Here is a 23,213-nt window from a genome sequence, read left to right on the forward strand (position 1 = left end):
ATCTTCTTGGGATGGTGCATGAAAACTGAGAATAATTTTATAAAGTTGAAGGTATAGTCATTTGACAAGGGATGTAGTTTGTGTATAAACACAGTACTGATATTAAAGGAATATCTTTTTGGAAATGATGTAAAAGGGGAAAAAAAAATTCTCAGAACAAGTCATGAAATTCATTTGAGGAACCGCCATCAGATTGAATGTTTAATCTATTGGTAACTTATTTATTATGTTACTCACAAAAACAATAATGCCTGTGTGCGATGTCATCATAAAAAAAAATGTGTTTTTCTACTCTATAGAAGACAATATACCCAAGACAATTTTCCAGAGTAGTAAACATGTTTTTGTATTTGCCATGATGCATAATAAGCATGTGATGATGTCACCCCCCCTGAAAGTTATATCACGGTGTTTCCCATGACCCCTTGTTGAACACACGAGGGAGGCCTTCTACAGGTCATGATGACATCATCTTAAAGCAAACTTTGGCCCATGGATGACTCTGTATTATACAGTTCTAAAGGAACATTTCATGAAAATTTTTGTCAGAGATCTTCACTTTAATACTAGCTTGCTCTTAGGTTTCCCTAAATTTGTCTTTTGTCATAAGTACATGTACATGTTTTAGGGATAGAGCTTTAAGTTGACATATTATAGGATAAATTACGTAGTACCAATAGCTTGATTATGTAACACATTTTCCAGAGGCACAAGCCATACCTATTATATATGTTGTATATCCATGAATTTCTTTGTTTCCCTTTGATAGATTACATCTTATAATCCTGTTTTGTAATCTAATTTTGGGTTTGGAATCAAAATGACTTTCTTCTAAACTTGTTTTGAATTTAAAGGTGAGTTTCTGGGTTGTCCATGAAGTCCTCATCACTCAAATGGCTAAGGCTAGGGCAGAGGTCATAGGTCATTTCATCAAAGTAGCTAAGGTAAGTCAAGATATTGCTCGGGAAAGGGTGGGAGTTCAAGGCGTCATTACTGATTTTTTTTTTAATTGTCTAGAGAGGGGCTTTGTAGAGATGCATTATAACAACAAATATTTGATCTGCATGATTTCATTTGTAATATCTGAGCATACTGTATGATGTAATAAAATCTGACAAATTACCCTTTGACTTACATACAGGGTGTACGAAATTTTGTTGTGCAAAATTATACTGCATTGCATGGTCAAATTAGTAATGATTATTGAAGATACTGATAGTTAAATTTGATGGCTTTTCTTGATGAGATACCAGAAAAATTCCACTTGTAACATCAAATATTGCCCGAATCTAAGTTATGCAATTTTCCGAAATTGAAAAATTTTGGGAATAATTTTTGTACCGCATTCTCAGCAATCCATTATTATACTAATGGTTTCATTGTCAATATTGTAGGATATGTAGAATAACACACTGTCTTTATGAATATTATACATGTATACATGGTTCTAAAGAGAATATTTGTGCTGTATGAAATTAGCAAAACTCATCTGTTGCTAGGAGTTTATTTCAGGTAGTGTTTTCACCTGTTCTATTTCCTTTCAGAAACTGTTTGATATCAACAATCTTCATGCTACCATGGCGATCATCTCGGCATTACATAGTGCATCGATCTTTAGGTTAACCAAAACATGGAATGTAAGTTCATATCATAATCTCAACTAGTCTCAAGTATATTCACTTGGTATGCTCCCCACATAGTCTTATACCACATGGGCTAAACCCATTTGGTCTACTCTCAATTTGGTCTAATTGTTGTTTAGCCCACACTTCACTTGGTATAATTCTCATTTAATCTGATGCCAACATGATTTAATTTTTCTTCTTCATCTCTCCTAATTATTTTTCACTTATGCAAATTAGATTTTAATTCATTAACAATTCATCGGATATTTTTATATTTAAGACAATTTATCTGATATTGATAAAGCGATGTTAGACCAAGTCGATATTATACAAAATGGTAAGTTGTCTATATAGCAATTAGACCATATATTTAGTAGAAAAACTGGTTTTAGATGACCTAAGATTAGACCATTAGAGATGAGACCAAAGCAGAGAGTAGGCAATTCGGATGTAGACTTAATGTCAATTTACCAGTGTTAATATAGAAGATTTAAAAAGTATGATGTGGTGAAAAAATAAAAATCAGTGAGGTGTGTTTGAATGAAAGGGATATAAATATTGTGAATCAATGAATGCATGAATGCATGAATGAATGAATGAATGAATGAATGAAGGAGGGAAGGAAGGAATCAATCAATCAATCAATCAATCACTAAATGGATAATAATAATTATAACTAGATTTTAATTCGTCATGCGGACGAATTAGGTGGTCTGTCATTATTCTCGCCAACATGATCACTATTACCATGTTCAAGCAGATCAATATGATCTTCATGATGACAACGGAATGTTCATTATGGTTGGAATACTTGTGAAAGTCGGGAGATGATAAAGAACTGTGAAAAGGGTCTCTTTGATATATGAAAATAAATGTGATATGAAAATAGTAATTACAATCTGTTTAATCTTGCTTAATTTTAACTTTCATACCTTTTAAATACCATAAAGGATCATGTACAAGGTGGTAAAAAGAAAAAAAAATGAAAAAAATCACCTTGTTCACCCCCAGGACTCGAACCTGCGCCCCCGAGAACTCAAGTCAAGTGCGTTATCCATTGAGCCACGATATTCCCCATAGAGCTTACACGTTACCATAGAGATTACACGTAAGCAAATTTGAGAATTACAAATCCAATTTTGCAAGCGATAAACGGGCATGATCCTGGCATCTGATCGAAAAATGGAGGGCACATTACCGAAAGCTTAGAATCTCAGCTACATCATACCAAAAGCTCAGGGATAACTAACAAGAAACAATGGAGATATAGCTCACGAAATAGAGGAATGTAGAATCTAGTTTTGAGAAAAAGTCATGTCCCATAGAGATTACACGTAAAATGAGGAAAAATGACATGCCTCTTTTCATCGCAATTTTACACCATGATGCGTTTTTCAAAATGAAAATTCATGTTAACTGACGAGAAAGAGTACATTCTAAACCACAACATATCGAAATCTGGGCGAAAAATGATCAATATTCACGGAGTTATGATCAAATTTGCATAAATTTGATGACGTCATTTTTGAAAAAATGAAATTTTCAATTTAGGCGCAATTTTGATGACGTCATGATCAAATTGAGGGACAATGGTGACATGAAATCAAATCTACAACTCATACTCTATCGATATATGAAAAAAAATTGGGGGTCAACGGACTATTTAAAGAGCTACAGTGAATTTTTAATAGGCATGTTTTTGCCCATATATGGCCTATAGTAAGAGCTCGCGCGCACACGTGCTGCAAACTTTAACGGGTGTTAATTTCGTTATTAATGGTCTTAGAAGGTTGATCAAGGTATCAAATTGCTCAGAATTATATTATCAATGCAATGATATAAAAAAAAACAGCGTTTCTGCGTTGCGTTGAAGGCGTTACGCGCGGAAACGCGCGCGCATACGTGTGCGCGCGCAAATTTTTGAAATGCTTAAAATGACCTGAAACGTACTTTATTTTGGTCAAAAAGTGATTTTGAGCATTTTAAAAATTTGACGAGCGCGTACGTGCGCGTCGTGACCTCCAGGTGACCTTTGATGACATGACTTGTTGACCCTTGACCTGAAGTTGATGTGATGTTAATTTGATTGATTTTTGATAATTGATAATGGAGATATGATCGACAATGTGATTTTACAAAATGGCGCCTGGATGACGTCATCATGACCTGATGACCTTGAAAAAGTTGATTTTACTAGAAATCATAAGGCTTGATGACTGACAGAAATTTGAAGGAAATTGACTTTGTCGATTTCGAGTGAACGTGTGTACAAAAAAGTGTACGGAAGAAATAAAAATAAATAAAGAATAAATAAAGAATAAAGAAAGAAAATTCTGGCGAAATCAATAGGTGATCTGTCATAGACAGACCACCTAATAATAGGCATTTATATAGCGCCATCTATCTAGAAATATTCTATTCCGAGGTGCACAAGAAAAGAAAGAATGAGAAAGTTTGGATGAGTGTCAAAGAGCCAATAACTAATACTGTTAGAAAAGATAAGACTTCAGTTTAGATTTGAAGGTCTCCAGTGATGGAGACAGCAAATTATTCCAGAGAGAAGGTGCTGAGGCAGAGAAAGCTTGCGCAACATATGCTACACGTGTCTTGGGAGTCTTAAGAAGTAGCCTGTGTGATGATCTTAGGCTACGAGCTGGTGTATAAGGCATGACAAGGTCTTGTAGATATTTTGGTGCCATACCATTTAACACTTTCCAAGTGAGAAGTATTTTAAATTCTATACGCTTCCGGATTGGCAACCAATGTAACTTTTGGAGAATTGGTGAAATGTGTAGATATTTTGACATACCAGTTGGCAGCTGTATTCTGAGCATACTGAAGTTTATTGACATTGCGTGATGTTATATTAAAAAGAATGGTGGAATGAATTGATGGGTCGATTAATCATTTAATAACATTAGTCATTACCTTATACTCTTTTCTTTTTAGCTTGTTCATAAAAAGGAGAAATCAACGTGTGAAAAGCTTTCTGAGCTGATGTCAGAAGATGACAATAGACAAAAGTTAAGAGAATACATTGACACAGTCAGATTACCTTGTATACCATACCTTGGTGAGTAAATAGCTCCATTTATATCCCTTACTTAAGATTGTTGTTATTGAGAGTGTACACAAGGAGAAAAAGAATAGTTTTACTACGAAAAATGTTTGCCATGAAATAGTTCATATTCCTTGCTGACGTCACGCATAGTCCATTTTTTCCCTAGGGAAAAGTGAACTATACGTTTTTTTTACCCCCCCCCCCCCCCCCGCCTCGCGAGCTGTGCGACGCGATGCGAGCAGAGCGCTGCTCAGCCAAATGGTACTCTCCACTGCATGCCACGGGAAACTTTCGGCGAGCCAGGTGCGCTCGCTGAACAGACGATCCATACGGCAAGACTTTAATATTATTTTCTCAACTTCTCAACAATTTTTTTATATCGACTTATTAAAAATTGTTTCGCTGTAAAATGCTATGAATGGAAGGGATATAAAACAAATATACAATGACTCATTCTCGGAACAGGCTAAAACTATTCGCACTCAGGAACATCACATAGTTCTACTTGATGTTCCTTCGATGCGAATAGTTTTAGCCAGATCCTCGAGTGTCATTGTATATTTGTATACTATCCTTCTGCTATCTTTGTTCCTTAGTCTTTAAGCTCAAACCATTATTGACACTCCAACCAACAAGTGGATCTTGAGACCAATCTAGCATGAGTTACAAATTATGTTTATTTGTTCGATATTTATTGATTTGAGCAAAGCAAACTTCTAGTATCAGATAGTAAACAGAAATTGAATTGAATTTTACTATTCATGACTATCTCATATTTTGGGGTGGATTTTGTCCAAATGGTCTAAATATTTGTATGTTTATGTTACAGGAATGTATCTACAAGATCTAATCTACATTGATGTGGCACATCCGAGTACAGGTGGTATTGAAAGTAACAGTAGAACGACTAAAGTAAGTTAATCCTTGGTTCATTTGCTTGATGTGGACCTAACAGTTTAACCTGTTAACCTGTAGGAATGACAACCTGACTAAGACCACAATTTGATTTCCCTTCAATTATTGTCCACATTTAGACGTGTACTACTGAGCCCTCTCCTTAAAGATTACTATTCTTCTCACTGTATTGTGCCTCAGAACACATCCATAATTTTAGAATTCAGGAAGTGGGAATTCACAAAGATTATGTGTACATGTCTTCCAATGGATACGTTTCAATTTCATCTGTTATATATTGCGACAGTTACACCAACAAAACCGACTTCAAACTGACTGATCACATGCAGTTTGATATGATGTGATAGCTGTGATTAGTCTCAAGTCAGTTTCATTGGTGTAACAATAACAGAGATGAATGGATAGATATACTTTCAGTTCATTTCAATTCAAGGTTTATTAAAAACATGAGTCGCCGCCAAACGGCTGAATTGGTCATGTTTACAAAGTAGAAACAATTAATAAACTCATTACATATTTCAAATTTTTAAAAAACAGTAACATTTGTAAATACCAAGATCAAATATATATATGTAGTTAATATTAAAGTCAAGAATATTTAGGCAATGGAAATGAATATACATACGATAATGAGGAAATGGTAAAATAAGGACAATAAAAACAAAAGAAGCAAGTTTAAGATCATCAAAAATATATGGATATCATGTAAAAGTGTTGCTTTCCTCATTCACTGACAAATTGATGTTGCAAGTAGGCATATTTATGGTATTGATTTCAAAGGTTTATTATTGGGCATGTCTTTACTCTTGGTTAATAGACATTGTGTCAAATACATCCCCACTGTGGCGAAAATACATATTTCTTACGTTGTATATTTCAGGGTGCATGATGGTAGGGAATTGTGGATTGGAAGTTACCTTTTCTCTAAAAAAAAATTGTTTAAAATGTTCTCAACGTGGCATCAAGTTGCCACATTTATTGATTAACATTCCACTTCTGTCTATCTGGCTCTCTCTTTTTTTCTCTTTTTCCCTCACTCTCTTTGTCTCTGTATCTCTCTACATCTCCCTCTTTCCCCCTCCTTCTTTCACTCTCTCCCTCTCTTCTGCTCTCTCCAGATGAACAACATCTTGAGAGTAATATCCGAGTTCCAACAGTCACAGTACGATTATGAAAACTTGCCATATGTCCAGAAGTACCTTCTTTCAGTACGGTATATTGAAGAGCTACAGAAGTTTGTGGAGGAGGACAACTACAAGTGAGTAGTAGTTTAAAATCAGTAGTAAAATTGATGTGACTCTTTATAAGTCTATGGAAAGCCTTACACACAAAGAATTGATTGTCTTCTTGTGCTATGGCCATGGTGGCCCTTTCATAAAGCTGTTCATAAATCCAGTGCACACTTCACGATCCGTTGCTATCTGATTTTCTAAGAAATCTTAATTGCATTTGACACACACATTTCAACCTATAAAATCTCAACGATCAAAGTTCCGAATAGTGTGATGAGTATCACAATTGAAATTCCAGTCTTTTTTGTATCTACCTGTAGGAATAAAGGCAAATTCAATTCAATATCATAATGATGTCAGCATCGGCTTCGACGTGAAGCTGATTTGGCCTTTGCTCCGACCAAAAGACTTGCAGCAAAGCAGAATTCTGATTGCAAAGTGCAATTTGTTCCAGTCTGATCGTTTAATGTGCGCCTGACTTGAGTTGCACACAACTTTACGCACATGCATGTAGAGACCCTTTCATCCTCTAAATGAGCTACCCCAGTTCTTAATTCCCTGTTCTGGATCTGGATGTATACGATGCAGGGCCCTCCTGGGCATAAACGCATCGGGTACTTGACCTGGATTTTGCCGGGACCAGCAGCTGCAATACACCGGGTGAACACCCTACTCTTTGACGAATAGTGTATTGGTTTTTACGTGCATAGGTTGTACCTCTCCTATACACGGGACCAACATTTGCGTCCTTTCCGATGGACGGAGTGTTTTCCAACTGTATTCACACCTGCACTGAATACAGTGGTGAGGCACTGTTCTATGAACCTGATCAAATCAGAATCTGTCAAAAGAGTACCCTAGTTTCTTCATTCATGAATGACCCCCAAAAAATGTTAACAAGAAGATTGTGATAGTGAATTGCCATTTTGCCGAGTAGTAAAGCAAAAGAATCTTGGGAATCTGCAAGGTCTTATACCGTACTTCTTCCAAGCGATTACAATACTCATCCCCACATGTGCTTATCTGTGTTAGTGGTTTCCAGCATGCTCCATTATATCTTTGAAAGACCACTTTCTGGAAGTTTTACAGTTTTATGTAATTTTATTATTTCAATGTCACCTTTTAGACTTTCATTACAACTGGAACCAACAGTGCAATCTAAATCAAAGGATGACCTTGACCAAACAGGTAAGAATGTTTGTGAAGGTTCTCCTGATGAGGGATGAAATGTAAGGAATATTGTATTTGGGATATAAAAACCTTCACCTTAAAAGAATTCAGTGCACATGCAATATTATTATATAATGATATTTATGTTATATATTGAACTGAGGAGAGGAGCACTTCATGAAACAGATTTATTTATTTATTTCATTACTTCATCATTCTGAACTCAAACACATATAAACGACAAATTCAATTACAATATAAGATGATCCACCATACAAATGCAGTTTTAGTAGCAGTTAATCCAGTGCATGAATTGATGACCGGGGAAGAGGAGAATAAATTTCCTTACTGTAACATGGCTACATCAAAACAAATTCAGATAGCCATTTATTGACTATTTGTTATTAGCCAATATTTTTAATCTATTTGGCTCAATCTAAAATTTACAGTGAAAAACATTGAAATTTAGTTTCATGAATAGCTCCCCTGTATTTACATGTGAATCTTGCATATTGTGCATGGATTGTATCTGTCTGCATTGATGAGTGGGTATTTAGTATAAATTTGTAATCGTTTGCTTGTATTGTTATGTATATATATATTTCTATTATTTTGAACATGCATTTCATGTTTGTTATATGTATGAATTAGAATGTTGTCAATTGTAGTTATTGTAAAATAGGTGATATCTAAAAATATAGTCTAAAACATCATACTGTATGAACTTATTATAATGCTGTATTTATCATAAAAGTGATGTAAAATTTCTATTTTTATTGTAATAATCATGATAGCTAGCTATATGGTGATGGAAGCTTTCTAACGTTAGTTAAAACTAATTCAAACTTTATAGAACAATTCAACTTAGCTTTATTTCCATGGAGGAGCTTCAATTAGATAACGTTTCATGTAAAATACAATAATACCTTTTTATTCTTAGCTTCAGCCATATTCGATTTAGAGTGCTCCTGCTGATTAAAAATAAATAAATAAAAAATGAATAAAGATGAAATGAATACCGATTGCATAATTTTTTAAATATCAGCTTATTTCTGTCCAGCATAGGGCACTGGTATCCCAAGCAATTTTCAATTAATTAGGGATAAGGGAAGGGGGCCCCTAAATCTATTCTTTATCCTCTTTCTATCATCCTTCATTCAGAAACAAGCAAATAATTCAGTTTAAATTCAAACTTTAAGATTGCACTCAAATGATTTTCTTTGACTAAGTTTGCATTATCATAATATACCTGTCCTATGGTACCCACAAAAATTAACATGCAAGGCTATATATTTATTTGAAATTAAATAAGATGAAATGCAAATAAAATTCACCCCAGCTACTGTATATGTGATAAAATGAAAGTAAATGTTAAATACTATTGCTCTATTTCTTCTTAAATTATCCTTTGCACTTTGAAGTCATTGGTATGTATTTACATAATTTTTTTACTGTTTTTTTTTCTAATCGATATAAATAACTGAAAATAACTTCAGATTTTTCTGCAATTCTAATTTTCTGATTTTATTCTTGATTTTTCTTGCTGTTCAGATAATATCAGTCAGTAATATAGCCTTTAACATCTTTATAGACTTTTCAAATTTGTTTTGAATTTCACACATTTGTCTATATCTTTTTCCTACATTTCACTATTCAGTTGTACATCTGGAATATCATACAGCTTTTAAGTCAAGAAAATTCCCAGAAAAAAGTTAGACATGGTCTGGTCATTTAAAGGACTGTGATCGATCCAGTCAGTCTCAATGATGGAAAGCCAAAAGCATCATAATTGTATGTTAAAGGCATTTGCACTTGCAAACACATTGGTCATGCTTTTGGACCTAAATGATGACGATGCATGAGTGTTTTTAAAACACTGTATGTAGAGAAAATGATTTCAAGTGGCATATGCATTTTAGATGATAGTGATGATGTTGGCTTGCCATAGTTGAGATTGATCACACTTCATCGTCCCCAATAAGGTCCCTGATCTAGGGTTACAGTAAGCTCATCCCATTTATTATATCTGAAATTACGAAGGAAGGTAGAATGGAAGTTGAGTAAAAGAATAAAATCATTTTAAAACACTATGCAAATTGTTAAGGGAGTTCCCCTGTCAACTATTTTTTTTTAAGTATTATTTTTGTAAATTTCATTCCACACCTACCCCCCCCCCTCCTCCCTCAGTGAAAAGTTCTTACTACATCACTGCCATTCAATCAAGTATTTTATTCTTTTTATATTTGGCCTATTCCCAATTTATGTATTCTACATCTTGAAAATTAATAAAACAAATTATTTATTTATTATTATTATAGTTTATTATTATAGAGTTTGCCTGTCAAACAAATGTTTATTTTAATCCCCCAGCCCCCCCCCCCCCCTTCAGTGAAAGAGTATTGTAAATCATGTTGTGTTTTTTGGTCTATGCACCTTTTATTATTTCTTCATCTTTCCATGAATTACCTTTTTATTATTAGAAGTCCAGACGGTATCCCTTTTTTGTACTCCTCCTGTTCTCAATATATCTAATTCATCAGGTATGTAGTGGAATATAGAGAGATATCTTTATTTTGCAAAATTCACTCATTATATTCATTTTCATCAAAATTCCAGCAGTAAATTACATTCATTGCATCCATTACTTGGTTTCATTGTAATAGCTTCATTCTTCATCAAATAATGTCCAGTGTACTGTGAGGTAGTTTTCATTTCAATTTTCCATATTGTAGCCATGGTAATTTAAATCCAATTTGAAAAGAATTGTGACTGAGAAGTCACATCAAATGCTGCAAATGTATCTGCTTTCTGTTGTCATCTGTTTCATCATTTTCTTTTCTTGGTCATCTGCTATTTACATTGCCTAATGATTACATATTCTTTTCTCTGTATTATGTACCTTCAATTACAAAATCACTTTTTTTAAATTTTCACTCCATCAACTTTCTCATCCTAATATCTTATATAGCTAACACATTACATGTATATACATTTTTTTTATTAACTATTAATGTAAGATCTGATATAAAAATTATATAAAATAATATGATTATTTACACAAGGTCCAGATGGGCAATGGTATCACTGAATTCATGCATTTACCTCAGGATATCTGAAGCTTTTTTGTACATGTACATGTAGGTTTTACCCCTAAAGAAGTGCATTTCCTGTAAAATATGCCGTCAATGAATTTGTTATCATTGAAAACTCTACACCGGGGAGAAAATACCTTAAAATCCAATTAATGAATACACAAAATGTATCCTTTTCCTCTGTATTTTGCCTTTTTTCTATGAAAAAGAAACCCTTTCATTTCTGGCACCCTTCATGTGCCATTCATGTGTATCACATCTTAAACAACAAGATCTATCCTTTTATGCAAATTTTCTGGTTATAGGCCTACATACTTGGGGCTAATTGAGTTGTAAAGCTGACAAGGAAACCTGTAGACCAAAATAACATCATTCACAGCATCACAAAGCAACGCGGCAGGGAAGCTCTAAAAATAGCCAATAATTCTTTCATTAACGCACCCATAAAACCAACCTTGTGCAATTAATCCTTATGTTGTATGACTCTGAATATTATCTTTTAAATATAGTGTTCACAGGAATCACAGCTGTCATTATAAACAGTGTGTCTTCTACCCTACTGGATTATATGCTAAACTATTTCTTTGAATATATGAATAAAGTTTAGTAGAGTATTGCTGTATACTCAATCTCCTCTTGCTTCTCACATATTTTTTACAAGGTTCTTACCGTTAAAAAGGTTAAGTCCACCCCAGAAAAATTTCGATTCGAATTACTAAATGAAAATCAAACAAGCATAACACTGAGAATTTCATCAAAATTGGATGTAAAATGAGAAATTTATAACATTTTAAAGTTTTGCTTATTTTTAACATTATACTTATATGCACAACTCAATTACATGCGAATTTGAGAATCAATAACGTCCCTCACTCCTTATATCTTTTGTTTGTTTATTGTCTGAATTATACAATATTTCAATTTATACAGATTTGACTATAATAAAATACAAAAGATTTAGTGAGTGAGTGACGTCATCATTCCCCTCATTAGCATACCGACCAGGGTGTGCATATAATTGTTTTGTGAAATTAAGCACAACTTTAAAATGTCATAACTTCTTTATTTTACACCCAATTTTGATGAAATTTCAGTGTTATGCTTGTTGGATTTTTCTCTTTTTATTCAAATCAACTTTTTGTTGGGGTGGACTAGTCCTTTAGATTTTTAAAGGAGTTTTATTTTCAACCAATCAAATTTCCTGAAATGAGTTCATAGACCAAAAGCTGCTGTACTGAATCTCATAATATGAAATTTTATGTACATGTATTTAAAGGGTTTGCATGTTACTGTCGTACTGATAGCAAGGAAGGGATTTTGTGGTTCATAATAGATTTTATGCATGTGACATAATCTCATAGCGCCCTCCCTCAGAGGATATAGGAATATGTGTAAACGAAGTTGTCAGAGGTGCGCCAGCTGCAGATCACCAATTCTTTTCAAAGGCAAATGCAAATAAAACTGCAAACACATCCAACTTAAAGACAATACTAACCCTGCAAGGGAATTGCTTCAGCCTCTAAGATGACGGCTCGATGACATTAATTCACAAGTTATATACTGCAGACCCATGACAAAAGAAAGCAACTTTGTGAAATGAGTTTCTTAGTAAATCAGAAAATGTTTCATTGTTTTATGTGGAGATACATGTATTAATAATAATAACAATACGCCTCGGAATAGATGTTTCTTGACAGATGGCGCGATACAAATGCCTATTATTATTATTATATTAAGAGTTTATTATCTATATATTACAAATTGGGGGCTATGTGACTCCAATTTTTTTAACATTATGTAGAGCATATAGAAAATATCCCAAATTAAGAAGAAAAAAAATTAATTTTTTTGAAGAAAAAATCAGAGTTGCTTCCTTTCGTCATAGAATGGCAGAATAAGTCTTAATTCATTTCATGCATTTACACCACCTGTCTCAGATAAGTTCTCATAGTTAATGAGCTGGCCAAAAAAACAAAACATGGCTTTCATTTACCATACAAAGGATGTTCATTCGTCTTGCTTCACATCAAAGCTTTATGTAATTTTCTTTCACACTCAAAGATGGGAGATTCAGCTTTTTAGCTGATTTCACAGTTTTTCGCCTTTTGTGTACTTTGTCTGTACAAAAGTATAGCAGCTTTTTTTCAATTTCATTTTTTTTTTTTTTTTTGGTGGTCACTCATTCCTCTACACACTACAGAAATCTTGAAAACAATCCCTGCAATAGTTGTACTATCTCGATTAGATGTTGGAAATGCTCTTCTTTTTAATATAACAATGTTAATAAACTTCAGTATGCTCAGAATACAGCTGCCAGGGTTTTAACTGGTATGTCAAAATATCAACACATCTCACCAATTCTCCAAAAGTTACATTGGTTGCCAATCCGGAAGCGTATAGAATTTAAAATACTTCTTCTCACTTGGAAAGTGTTAAATGGTTTGGCACCAAAATATCTACAAGACCTTGTCATGCCCTATGCACCAGCTCGTAGCCTAAGATCATCACACCAGCAACTTCTTAAGACTCCCAAGACACGTGTAGCATATGGTGCACAAGCTTTCTCTGCCTCAGCACCTTCTCTCTGGAATAATTTGCCATTAAATTTAAGAATTATATCATCACTGGAGACCTTCAAATCTAAACTGAAGTCTTATCTTTTCTAACAGTATTAGTTATTGGCACTTTGACATTTATCCAAACTTTCTCATTCTTTCTTTTCTTTTGCGCCTCGGAATAGAATATTTCTAGATAGATGGCGCTATATAAATGCCTATTATTATTATTAGTTCTCTCAATTTTTAAGGGAGAAAATGCATTGTACCAGTTTTGGACATTCATTGTTTGGTGTGGGCAGTATTACATGTACAATGACATTTCTTCTTTCACACTGGAAAAATTCTGAGTATATTCTCTTTTATTTGTTTATTTATTTATTTATGATTTGGCATCAGTCTTCATTTGTCAAATTGATGTAATCAACAATTTCTTTTCAAAGGCAAATGCAAATAAAGTTGCGAACACATCCAACTTAAAGACAATACTAACCAGCAACCTTGTGTAGCACCCCCTCAAATTTCAAACTTCACAAATCTGACCAGGTCCCTTACCCATAATGCAACATTCTGAGCATTGTAGTCTTCTTATATAGGAACACTGAATCATAACTCACTAATTTGCCACTCAATTCATTCATACTGCAATAATTATATTACCAAGTAACAAAACAAGTTACTTCCGGGAAGTTCTGGCCCTCAAAACTTTAGTTTGCCTATGCAAATGAAATAATAGAATAAATCATTATCTGTATTTTTATTATTATTATTATTATTAGTTATCTCTTAAAGGTGTATTTCAATGAGTCTTGGCCAGTTCGTACTCATTATGGCAGCCATCTTATTCTCGCATTCTCATGAAAATACTTTTTTTTAACAATGCTATGTTGTCTCCTCAGACTGTTCCTATGTAACAGTGACAGTCCCTGTTTTGGGGGAAAGAAAACAAATTTTAGTCGCTCTTTTGTAATCCTTTGTCCCTGTTAATTTTTTACTTGCAATGTTGGCAGTCATTCACATTGGCCTGTATTCTGATTTCTGGTTTAATTCAAACTCTGGTCTATAGTTGTGGTTTAACTATGGAAAGCCAGTTGTAACATACATGTACATGTATATCTCTAACAGTAGAGGTTCATTGTATCAGCTCATTTCACTCTCAATTCACTCTTCACTGTGGAAGGATATATAAGATAGATGTCTTCACCATTTAATAATTAAGAAGCACGGTAAACATGAGAAGCATACAATGTAAACAAAATTTTTACATATTTGGATACCCATAACCCATAATTTTAGCACAGGGTTAGACTATGGTCTAAGTTAAACTGATTTCAGAATACGATATTCAATGTTGTGTCACTATCTCATCGCCTGTATACATCTGCCCTCATTCGTTATCCTGTCTGAGTCATTGCATCATCATCATCATCATGCATTGAAAATAACCCTCACTTCCAAAATAACTCTAGGTGGTTTCAAACCGCCTCGATCACAAGAATCCCCGTTAAATTACGACATTTTTAGGCTAAAAAATACCCATTAATTATTCCTGCATTCATACCGCCCTGAAACATACCCTTCGGGATAAGTTCCTGAAGTTACGAGCATGCGCAGTATGGTCTGATAAGCAGCAAGGCGCGAAATTCAAAATCACTAGCCCAGCAGGGACCCATGCACGGCGCCGCACCCAACGACACGCTGGGCTAAAAGTTCCCGTAATTTGCTTTCAGACCGCCAAAATACCCACAACCTTGGAAAAATCCCCGCGAAAGTTATCGTAATTTCGCCAAGTACCTACTATTTATCGGGTATTTTCTTTCGGGGATATTACGCGCAGTTTGCTTTCAGACCGCCAAAATACCTGGTATTTTCTGATCGGGGTAAATTTCCCGATCAGAGAATACCTGGAACTGGCGAACTTCGAGGCGGTCTGAAACCAACTATAGAGAGGGCGTGTGGTGAGGGGATTAATCGGGTTGCCTAAAGTTATCCAACGATCTAATAATAGCCTATATTAAGCTTCATCAAGTTGTTATCACTTGTGTCTGCATTTGGATTGTGAATGATCAGAAAATCTATGAACTTGATGGAAACTGGCTGGTTATTTCTAGAGCATGCATTTTACAGAGACCCCAGCCTGTGTATGTGCAGCATCGTCAATCTCCAGTAGGTTAAAAAGAGCCTTATCGGGCTTGCTTCACTAGGTGGGATGGTTATATATGTTCGTGTGGGAATAGAATGTATTTGTAAATAATATTGTGCTTTACAATATGAAACTATTGGCTCATGAAAAACAGTGCTTGTACATAATGAGTAATCCAATGGAAAAAAAAATGAAAATCCATATATAATGTGCATGTATTATCTTTTATTTTCATCTAACATATTTATATAGGTGTTCCACCTTTACAAAAGGCATATTACTCACATCAAAATAAAACAAATCACTACATAACAATTTTATTTTAGAGTACTTGTATATGAAGTTGAGTTTAACCAATAATTGTATTTGCTCTTTTTGCCTCAACTAAGTAAAGTATATCAACATTTCAAGTTACATTTTTTTTTCCTCAAGAGATAATGAATAACAATGTACATCAAATAAATCAAAGAAAATGATGATGGAGGGAAATGGCCAAAAAAGAAGATACCTTGTTATAGGCTAACCCACTAACATTTGTCATTGATATCACTAAATAAAAGCCTATTCATTTCAATGAAACATTCAGTTATTAAAAAACAGCAAAATTAGTTCATGATATTACATAGAATCTTTTCCATATTCATAAATTTCTTGCTGTTTGCTCTCATACCATACGTGGGTTGCTTTCTTTCTGCATTAAAAATTCACACATTTGTGTCCTTTTTGAAGGTCTTCATGTGCAGTTTACCATAAAACACTTTTTTTTTAGACTTCATGAATAATTCTAAATGTACATTCCAACATGGTTTAGCAGCTACATGTACATGTACCTCATGTTTATAATAACCACAAATTTAGCTTCACTTAAATTGTTTGCACATTGAAATATGTATTGCAAGAACCTGTCCATAAAAATGTTTTATGTCTTCTCTCCCATGGGTGATGTTTATATGTAAGTTTGTCTGGATCTATTTTTATTTCCATGCACTCCATAGACAGTGGAGGAGGAGGAGGCACAAAGACAAGCTCAATAGGCAAATCTAATCCATCCACACCCGTCATCTCATCAAAGTTTGTTCCCGGCCATCGGAAAACAAAAAGCTTAGGTGCAAAGTAAGTAATTGTACATGTGTGACAAACTTTTCAATGAGTATGCTGTTGTTTATTTATGAAGAAAACAAAATTAGCATAGGAACTGTAAGTGTGCATTGAGTATTACCTGGCTTTAAATATAAAGCCAGGTTTAAATCTAGAATGAAACCTAATTCCAATCCACACTGCCACGGAATGCCATACATTTATTTGTGAAAAGGGTTGTATGCTAAAGAATTATTTTTATACCCATATTAACTGCTTCTCATTTTATTGCACAAGACATTTTTTAGCACTTTCACTGAAAAAAATATTGTTAGCTCATAAACAAAATGTTTATTTTTCTTCATAACATGGGTAGGTCTGGGGGGGGGGGGGCACAACTAAAATTGTTGGCTAAGGTAGGGTGGAATAATCCCAAATTCCCCACCTACATTTATCACCACTGACATGTGAAGGTAGATATTTGAGAGTGTATATCTGACATAAACTTACATGTACAGGTACCTGCTGATGTTCTTGGACTTTTATATGATTTTTTTATTGACGTACATGTATGTTATATATGTTCTTGTACTTATATAGGCCACCGCACACCTTATGACTGTTCGCGATCCGATTTTGGAACAAATCGCATTTTGCTCATTTTCTGAAAATGTGAATGGAACATATCATTTTATTTGAGGTTAAAATTAATTGAAAGAATACTAATATAACCATTTTGTAAGATTGTAAGCCTTTATTTTGGAGTAAAGGCCAAATTAGTTTCAAATCGTAGCCAATCGTACGACTGCTATGACGTCATTACGACTACGGTAGATATTACATTTGCTTTTATTCTAAGAAGGATGATAGCATAGTCACAGATTTGAACATAGGTATTCGTACGATGATTTAGAACATTACACAGTAAGATATTCCAAGTCTCAATATTAGAATCAAATTCTACTACGTTTTATTCCAAAACTGAGTCGCAGACCAATCGTAAGGTGTGTGGTCGCCTTAACATAAATTTACAGGTACCTGCTGATGTTCTTGTACTTTTATATGATTATTTTATTGATGTATGTTATGTGTTGTTTGTTTCCCCTCAGTGTTCCAAACCACTTAGCACCTGCAGAACCTCTAAGGTATGTTCTTGCTCTTAAGTCCTTTGATGTGTATGCGTTTATTAAAGTTTATGACTACATATTTTGGAAGCCATGTCTTTTTAATGAGGTTTTTATTATCCCTCTTACAATAGGTGCATTCACCTTTCGCTAAGTCTGCCTTAACCCACCTAATTGGAAAATTGGAAATAATATTTCAGACCAAGGAGGTGTTTCCACAAAGATTTAAGTCTGACTGCCGACTACAAACAAATTTCTTAGTTGCATGCATTGTAAAACGCATCACCGCATTGGTCAAATCATGCTCAGAGGATGTTTGCTACTGCATATTAATCAAAGAGATTATGAGTTAAATATCATGCGTGCACCATTAATTGAGCATGATTTAAGGTCACACTTAACCCTTTGTGAAACATCTCCTCTCCCAAACATGGAAAGCATTCATAAACAGGAACAGATTTCCGTGGTCCCAGGTGATTTAAAGTAGGAAGATTCACCTGTAACTCTCGTGATTAACTCCTTAATTCCAGGGGAAACCCTGGTGTTGTGGTCCACCTGCACTCCCCCAATTCGTTATATTGGGAGGAGAGACCTGCGAGTCATAGTGATTCTGTTCGCTTTTTGCCCCCCAGGCACAGATGATGCCAAACAAATAGTAATGATAATAATTATTGCTTTTCTTCTCCAGCTTTCCTAACACAAATTTTGGTAACGGTCCAAGGCATCTCTTAGATGATAGTCTACTAGAAGAGACAACGTCATCAATCAGACCCTCAATATCAAGCTCAATAGAAGGTTAGCTTTATTATTTATTTGCCTTTTTTAAACAAGAAGCTTTCCATACATAACCTTCAGCTACAGTAAATCTTTCCTCAGTATGCCGTCAGCTGGTTAAAGTAGCTGTTGTTTTTTTATGCAATTAATGTGAAATGTATGCTTTGTTGTCCTTAATAAATTGAATATGTATTATAATCTTTGTGAGCATTATTTACTGGATTGACGGATACAACATGCTGCATTTTGATTTCTGATAAAATGCTGAGGAAGAAGATTGGTTTACCCCCACTTCATCGACTAACCATTTGGTAATATTGCCATCGAGCATATTACCATTTAGGCTAAACACATTCATCTACATGTAATATCCACTTTGTCGAAAACTATTTGGTTAGAAGAATTGTTAATCCATTTTTTATTTGACAAAATAAAAAGAAAATATTTCCAATCCATTAAAAGCCATTTTCTTACATTGCCCAGAACTAAAGTACAGTATATTTGATATCCTTTTATTTTCTTTGATAACCTTTACAGGAAGCAGTGAAGGGTCAGAGTTCAGTGATGACCAAGATGTCTGGTTAAACAATGGGTGAGTAAAGACACATTACTCCTATCACCCCTCCTGGGACATTCTCCAGGCAGAGCAGTCCTTAGCCAGCATCTCAGGAACATTCCAAGTGCAGCCCATCATTTTATCATCTTCCTCCATTTCTCTACACCCTGAGTTTGGAGGCCTTCCCTTTTTCCTTTTTCACTTGAGTAATCCAAGTCAATGCCTGTCTGGTTATGTCAGGCATTGGGTTTATGTAGGGTATGGCTAATTCCACCTCCATTGTCTCTGCAAGAGCTATGCCTCAATGGGTACTGACGAGCAAGCTCCAACAAGTCTTGGTTTCCACTCTGATATGCTAGGCATGCTGTACATTTGCTTTTACAACCCATCCAGCACCCATTCAACAGAGAGTGGCTAAGTGGAGATCGATGCCTTGCCAAAGGACACTGTTGCCAAGGCAGGATTCAAACATGTGTAACCCTTTAATTACAAGGCAAAAGTCAAGAACCATGCTGTTTCCCCAAAATATTTCTATGGATCACTAATCCCTCTTTTGTGAGCTCATACAAAACTGTCAAAGGCAGATCGATCGTTGACTCTTGAAGCAGTCTCCAGGGAATTGTTTCATAAAAACCATCACAGCAAAATTTCCCTTAATGACATGTTACTTCTCTAACTCATATTTTTATATATTACAAGACAAGACTTTATGAAAGTTTTGCGAAATGCGTCTGAGGCATAAGAATCGTCGCTGAACTATAATTTATTAAGATTTATGATATTTAAACTGACTATATCACCTGCCTGCCAATCATTGTGTTTATTTTTCTTCTTCTCTTTCATATTCAAATAGGAGTGTAACAGAAAGCTGTGAGGATCTAGTATCAAGTATCAGTGATATCCCTCAGAACTTATTTACATTAAATGGTAAGTGAAAGCAATAACTAGAAGTTTTACCATTCATTTAGGTCTGTTATTGGAGAAAGACCTTTGATATTTGAGCAACTTCATCATCTATCCTCAGTGTAATATCTCAATATATATTCAGACTGTCACATGATCTTTGTACATTTGAAATTGTATTTGACTCTGGTGACATAGTTTTGTTGATTTATGAAGTTTTTTTTTTTTTTTTTTTTTGGGGGGGGTGAGTCTTAATTATCAACCACATCCATTTCTTATCTCAAATATCTTTTGTCGATATACATGTACCTGGATGGCATTTCATGAAGTGATTTGGCCTCAGCCAATGAGATGTAAAGATATCAGTAGCTTATAACAGTTCTCCCTTCTGACACACACAGCTTGCCTCAAGAGGAAACCGATAAGGAAAGCGGGACGTAAGCTGTCGGTTACATCGTGGACGAGATTCTGGGTAGGGCTGTGGGGAACCAACCTAGTCCATTATGCAGCCAAGTCCTTTAACTCAATAGAGAGAGCACATGTGAGTAAGGATTTTAGATAGAGAACAGTGTTTAAATTTGTAGAGTTGGTTTTGTGGAAGAGTGGTGGTAAGTCCGTAGGAGGTTGGGTTATGAGGATTCGAAGGGGGTGGGGGGTAAAGTGGATGGGATGGGAAGAAGGAAGGGAAGAAGGAAGGGAAGAAACAGAAGGAGGGACCGATGAATAGATAGAGTGAGGAAGAAGAAAGAGGGGAAGGAATAAGCAAAGTAGAATGTTGATATGGAATGAACAGAGAAGGGAGGGAGGAGTAGAGTGTGAAGGCAAGAGAGAGAGAGAGAAAAAAAAAGGGGGGATGGGTTGAAGAGGATAAGGGGTTGATAGATGTACAGTGATGGGATGGAGGGAAAGAGAGAAAGAATTGATTTTCTAACAAGGCCTATTTTCTTTTGTTTTGCCTCTTTAGTTCAAATCCAAGCCTTGTAAAGTGTTTTCCATCTCTGACTGGATGGTTTCGATGCCTGACACCAAACACAATAATGTTATCTTATTAACAGATCCCAATACAGGTATGTAGTCTTGTAGGAAGCAATTAATGCTGTAAAAGAAGTGACTTCAAGAGATGATAATCATTAATAATGGGATTTTGTGGGTGCATTTCTGACTGGATGATTCCAATGCTTGATATCAATCACAACATTGACATAATATTAAAACCTTGTAATAATAATAATATGGTCCAGTTGTATAATGCTGCACTATAATTGCATATACTCTACTTGGTATCATATTATTACCCCGGCTGTAGCTGAGCCGCTGTATAGGCGCTAAAGCATTCAAGAAAAAAATCCTACTGGGTACCCATTCACCTCACCTGGGTCGAGTGCAGCACAATGTGTGTAAATTTCTTGCTGAAGGAAAACACGCCATGGCTGGGATTCGAACCCACGTCCCTCTGATTGAAAGATGAGTGTTGTAACCACTAGACCACAACTCCCTACAAGAATGTAGTCCCATAGGAAACAATTAATGTTGATAAAGTATGAAGATCTTATTGATAGTGCTTTTTTTACTTTAAACAGACTTACCATCTCACAGTATACTCTAATACTTCTGTGTCTCTCAATTAAACTTTTCCCATTGCTTCATCTGTGATTTCTCTCATAATAACAACAATCCACTCAAAGTGCAATATTTCTTTTTAATTCTATGTGTTTTTCTTCCCTAGGTAACAGCTACAAATACAAAGCACAGAGTTATTCAGTAGCTTGTGCATGGGTCAGGAATCTAGATGAAGCTACAAAGAAGAAAAGAGGGCCAAAGGTATGGTATCATTCTTTTCTTCTTTGGGTACCAGTTATTATTTCAAACGAGAAGTTTTCATTTATTAGGCCATTGTTGAGGTATAGGTCATTGTTGTGGTTTACATTGCAGAATCTGAAAACAAAATAACAGGTTTTAATTGTCTCAAAATCGTTTATTTTTTATTCTTCTGAATTTATGGTGACGAAATATGTTTGTGTTTAAAATATTGATTTTTTTTTTTCTTTGTCATATATTTGTAAGCACTTTAAGACATTGTTCTGATGCGCTACATAAATGTGGTGTATTGTTATTATTATTATAATTATTTGTGTATGTTCACTCACCTTCAGTCTTAAAGTGCATTGGATCAGGTTTGTAATGCTTGATACAAAAATGATGATGATTGCTCTAAGTGTATTACAGTAGTCATATTCTCGATTCCTTGTTATGAAATACAATGTAGTCAATGTTCACAGTGGTGAGCAAGTAAAACTACTTTGTATAATCATTTTCAAAGCCAACTCAATACCATATTAAAACCTATGCGGATATTTTAAAAAGGGGGAAATATTTCCAAGAGAACATTGGTGCAGAGCAAATACAGATATTTTTGCCTAGTTGCAATATCCCTTTAAAGTCAGGGGTGAATTTTTTTTTATTTACATTGTAGATTCTACATCTGAATGATCAGATATTAATACAAATAAGAAGTCAAATCTAACTTTCCATCATTTTATTTCTATCTCTCCCTAGACTCCTGCCAACTTAATGAGCTTTGAGTGACACTTGTTAACATGACTAATCTACGACGTCAAAAGCAACGATCGTCATGACAACCTATGGTGCTTCCAATTGTCTGCCATGGTACTATACGTTAGTAGTGTGGAGCAGCTCTTTATCTGTGTGTGTGAGTTTCTAGTCTATAAAGTGTGAAGTTCCTGGTCCTTTGTTGTGGACCAGGACTACTGTACTTCAACCTCATTTCTAGTGTGTTGTATAATAGCTCCAGGACATGATGCTCTAGTCTAGGTCCTGGTCCCTGTCAGTCTATTGACGTGTTGCTCAATTATGACTATATTGTGGTAGTCCTGGGCCCCGTCTTACAAAGAGTTGCGATTGATCCGATCAATCGTAACTATGGATGGCCAGTAACGTCAACATGTATTATTCATGTTTGTTCAAA

General features: G+C 34.9%; 1 protein-coding gene across 1 annotated transcript in view; it reads left to right on the forward strand.

Annotated features, from left to right (window-relative positions):
- LOC129277594 (ras-specific guanine nucleotide-releasing factor RalGPS1-like) overlaps positions 1-22,899 on the forward strand; it is a 60,168-nt gene extending 37,269 nt beyond the window's left edge. Inside the window, exons 5-20 of the mRNA XM_064110260.1 lie at positions 855-944; positions 1,545-1,637; positions 4,575-4,698; positions 5,516-5,598; positions 6,720-6,859; positions 7,960-8,021; positions 10,484-10,543; positions 16,789-16,906; positions 17,980-18,015; positions 18,683-18,789; positions 19,306-19,360; positions 20,178-20,251; positions 20,629-20,768; positions 21,192-21,294; positions 21,954-22,048; positions 22,784-22,899. Of these exons, the coding sequence (XP_063966330.1) occupies positions 855-944; positions 1,545-1,637; positions 4,575-4,698; positions 5,516-5,598; positions 6,720-6,859; positions 7,960-8,021; positions 10,484-10,543; positions 16,789-16,906; positions 17,980-18,015; positions 18,683-18,789; positions 19,306-19,360; positions 20,178-20,251; positions 20,629-20,768; positions 21,192-21,294; positions 21,954-22,048; positions 22,784-22,813 (1,410 nt within the window). The 3' untranslated portion in view covers positions 22,814-22,899. The remainder of the gene's footprint in view (positions 1-854; positions 945-1,544; positions 1,638-4,574; positions 4,699-5,515; positions 5,599-6,719; positions 6,860-7,959; positions 8,022-10,483; positions 10,544-16,788; positions 16,907-17,979; positions 18,016-18,682; positions 18,790-19,305; positions 19,361-20,177; positions 20,252-20,628; positions 20,769-21,191; positions 21,295-21,953; positions 22,049-22,783) is intronic.
- The last annotated feature ends 314 nt before the right edge of the window (positions 22,900-23,213 follow it).

This window comes from Lytechinus pictus, chromosome 15, assembly GCF_037042905.1.
Source record: "Lytechinus pictus isolate F3 Inbred chromosome 15, Lp3.0, whole genome shotgun sequence".
Taxonomy (NCBI): domain Eukaryota; kingdom Metazoa; phylum Echinodermata; class Echinoidea; order Temnopleuroida; family Toxopneustidae; genus Lytechinus; species Lytechinus pictus.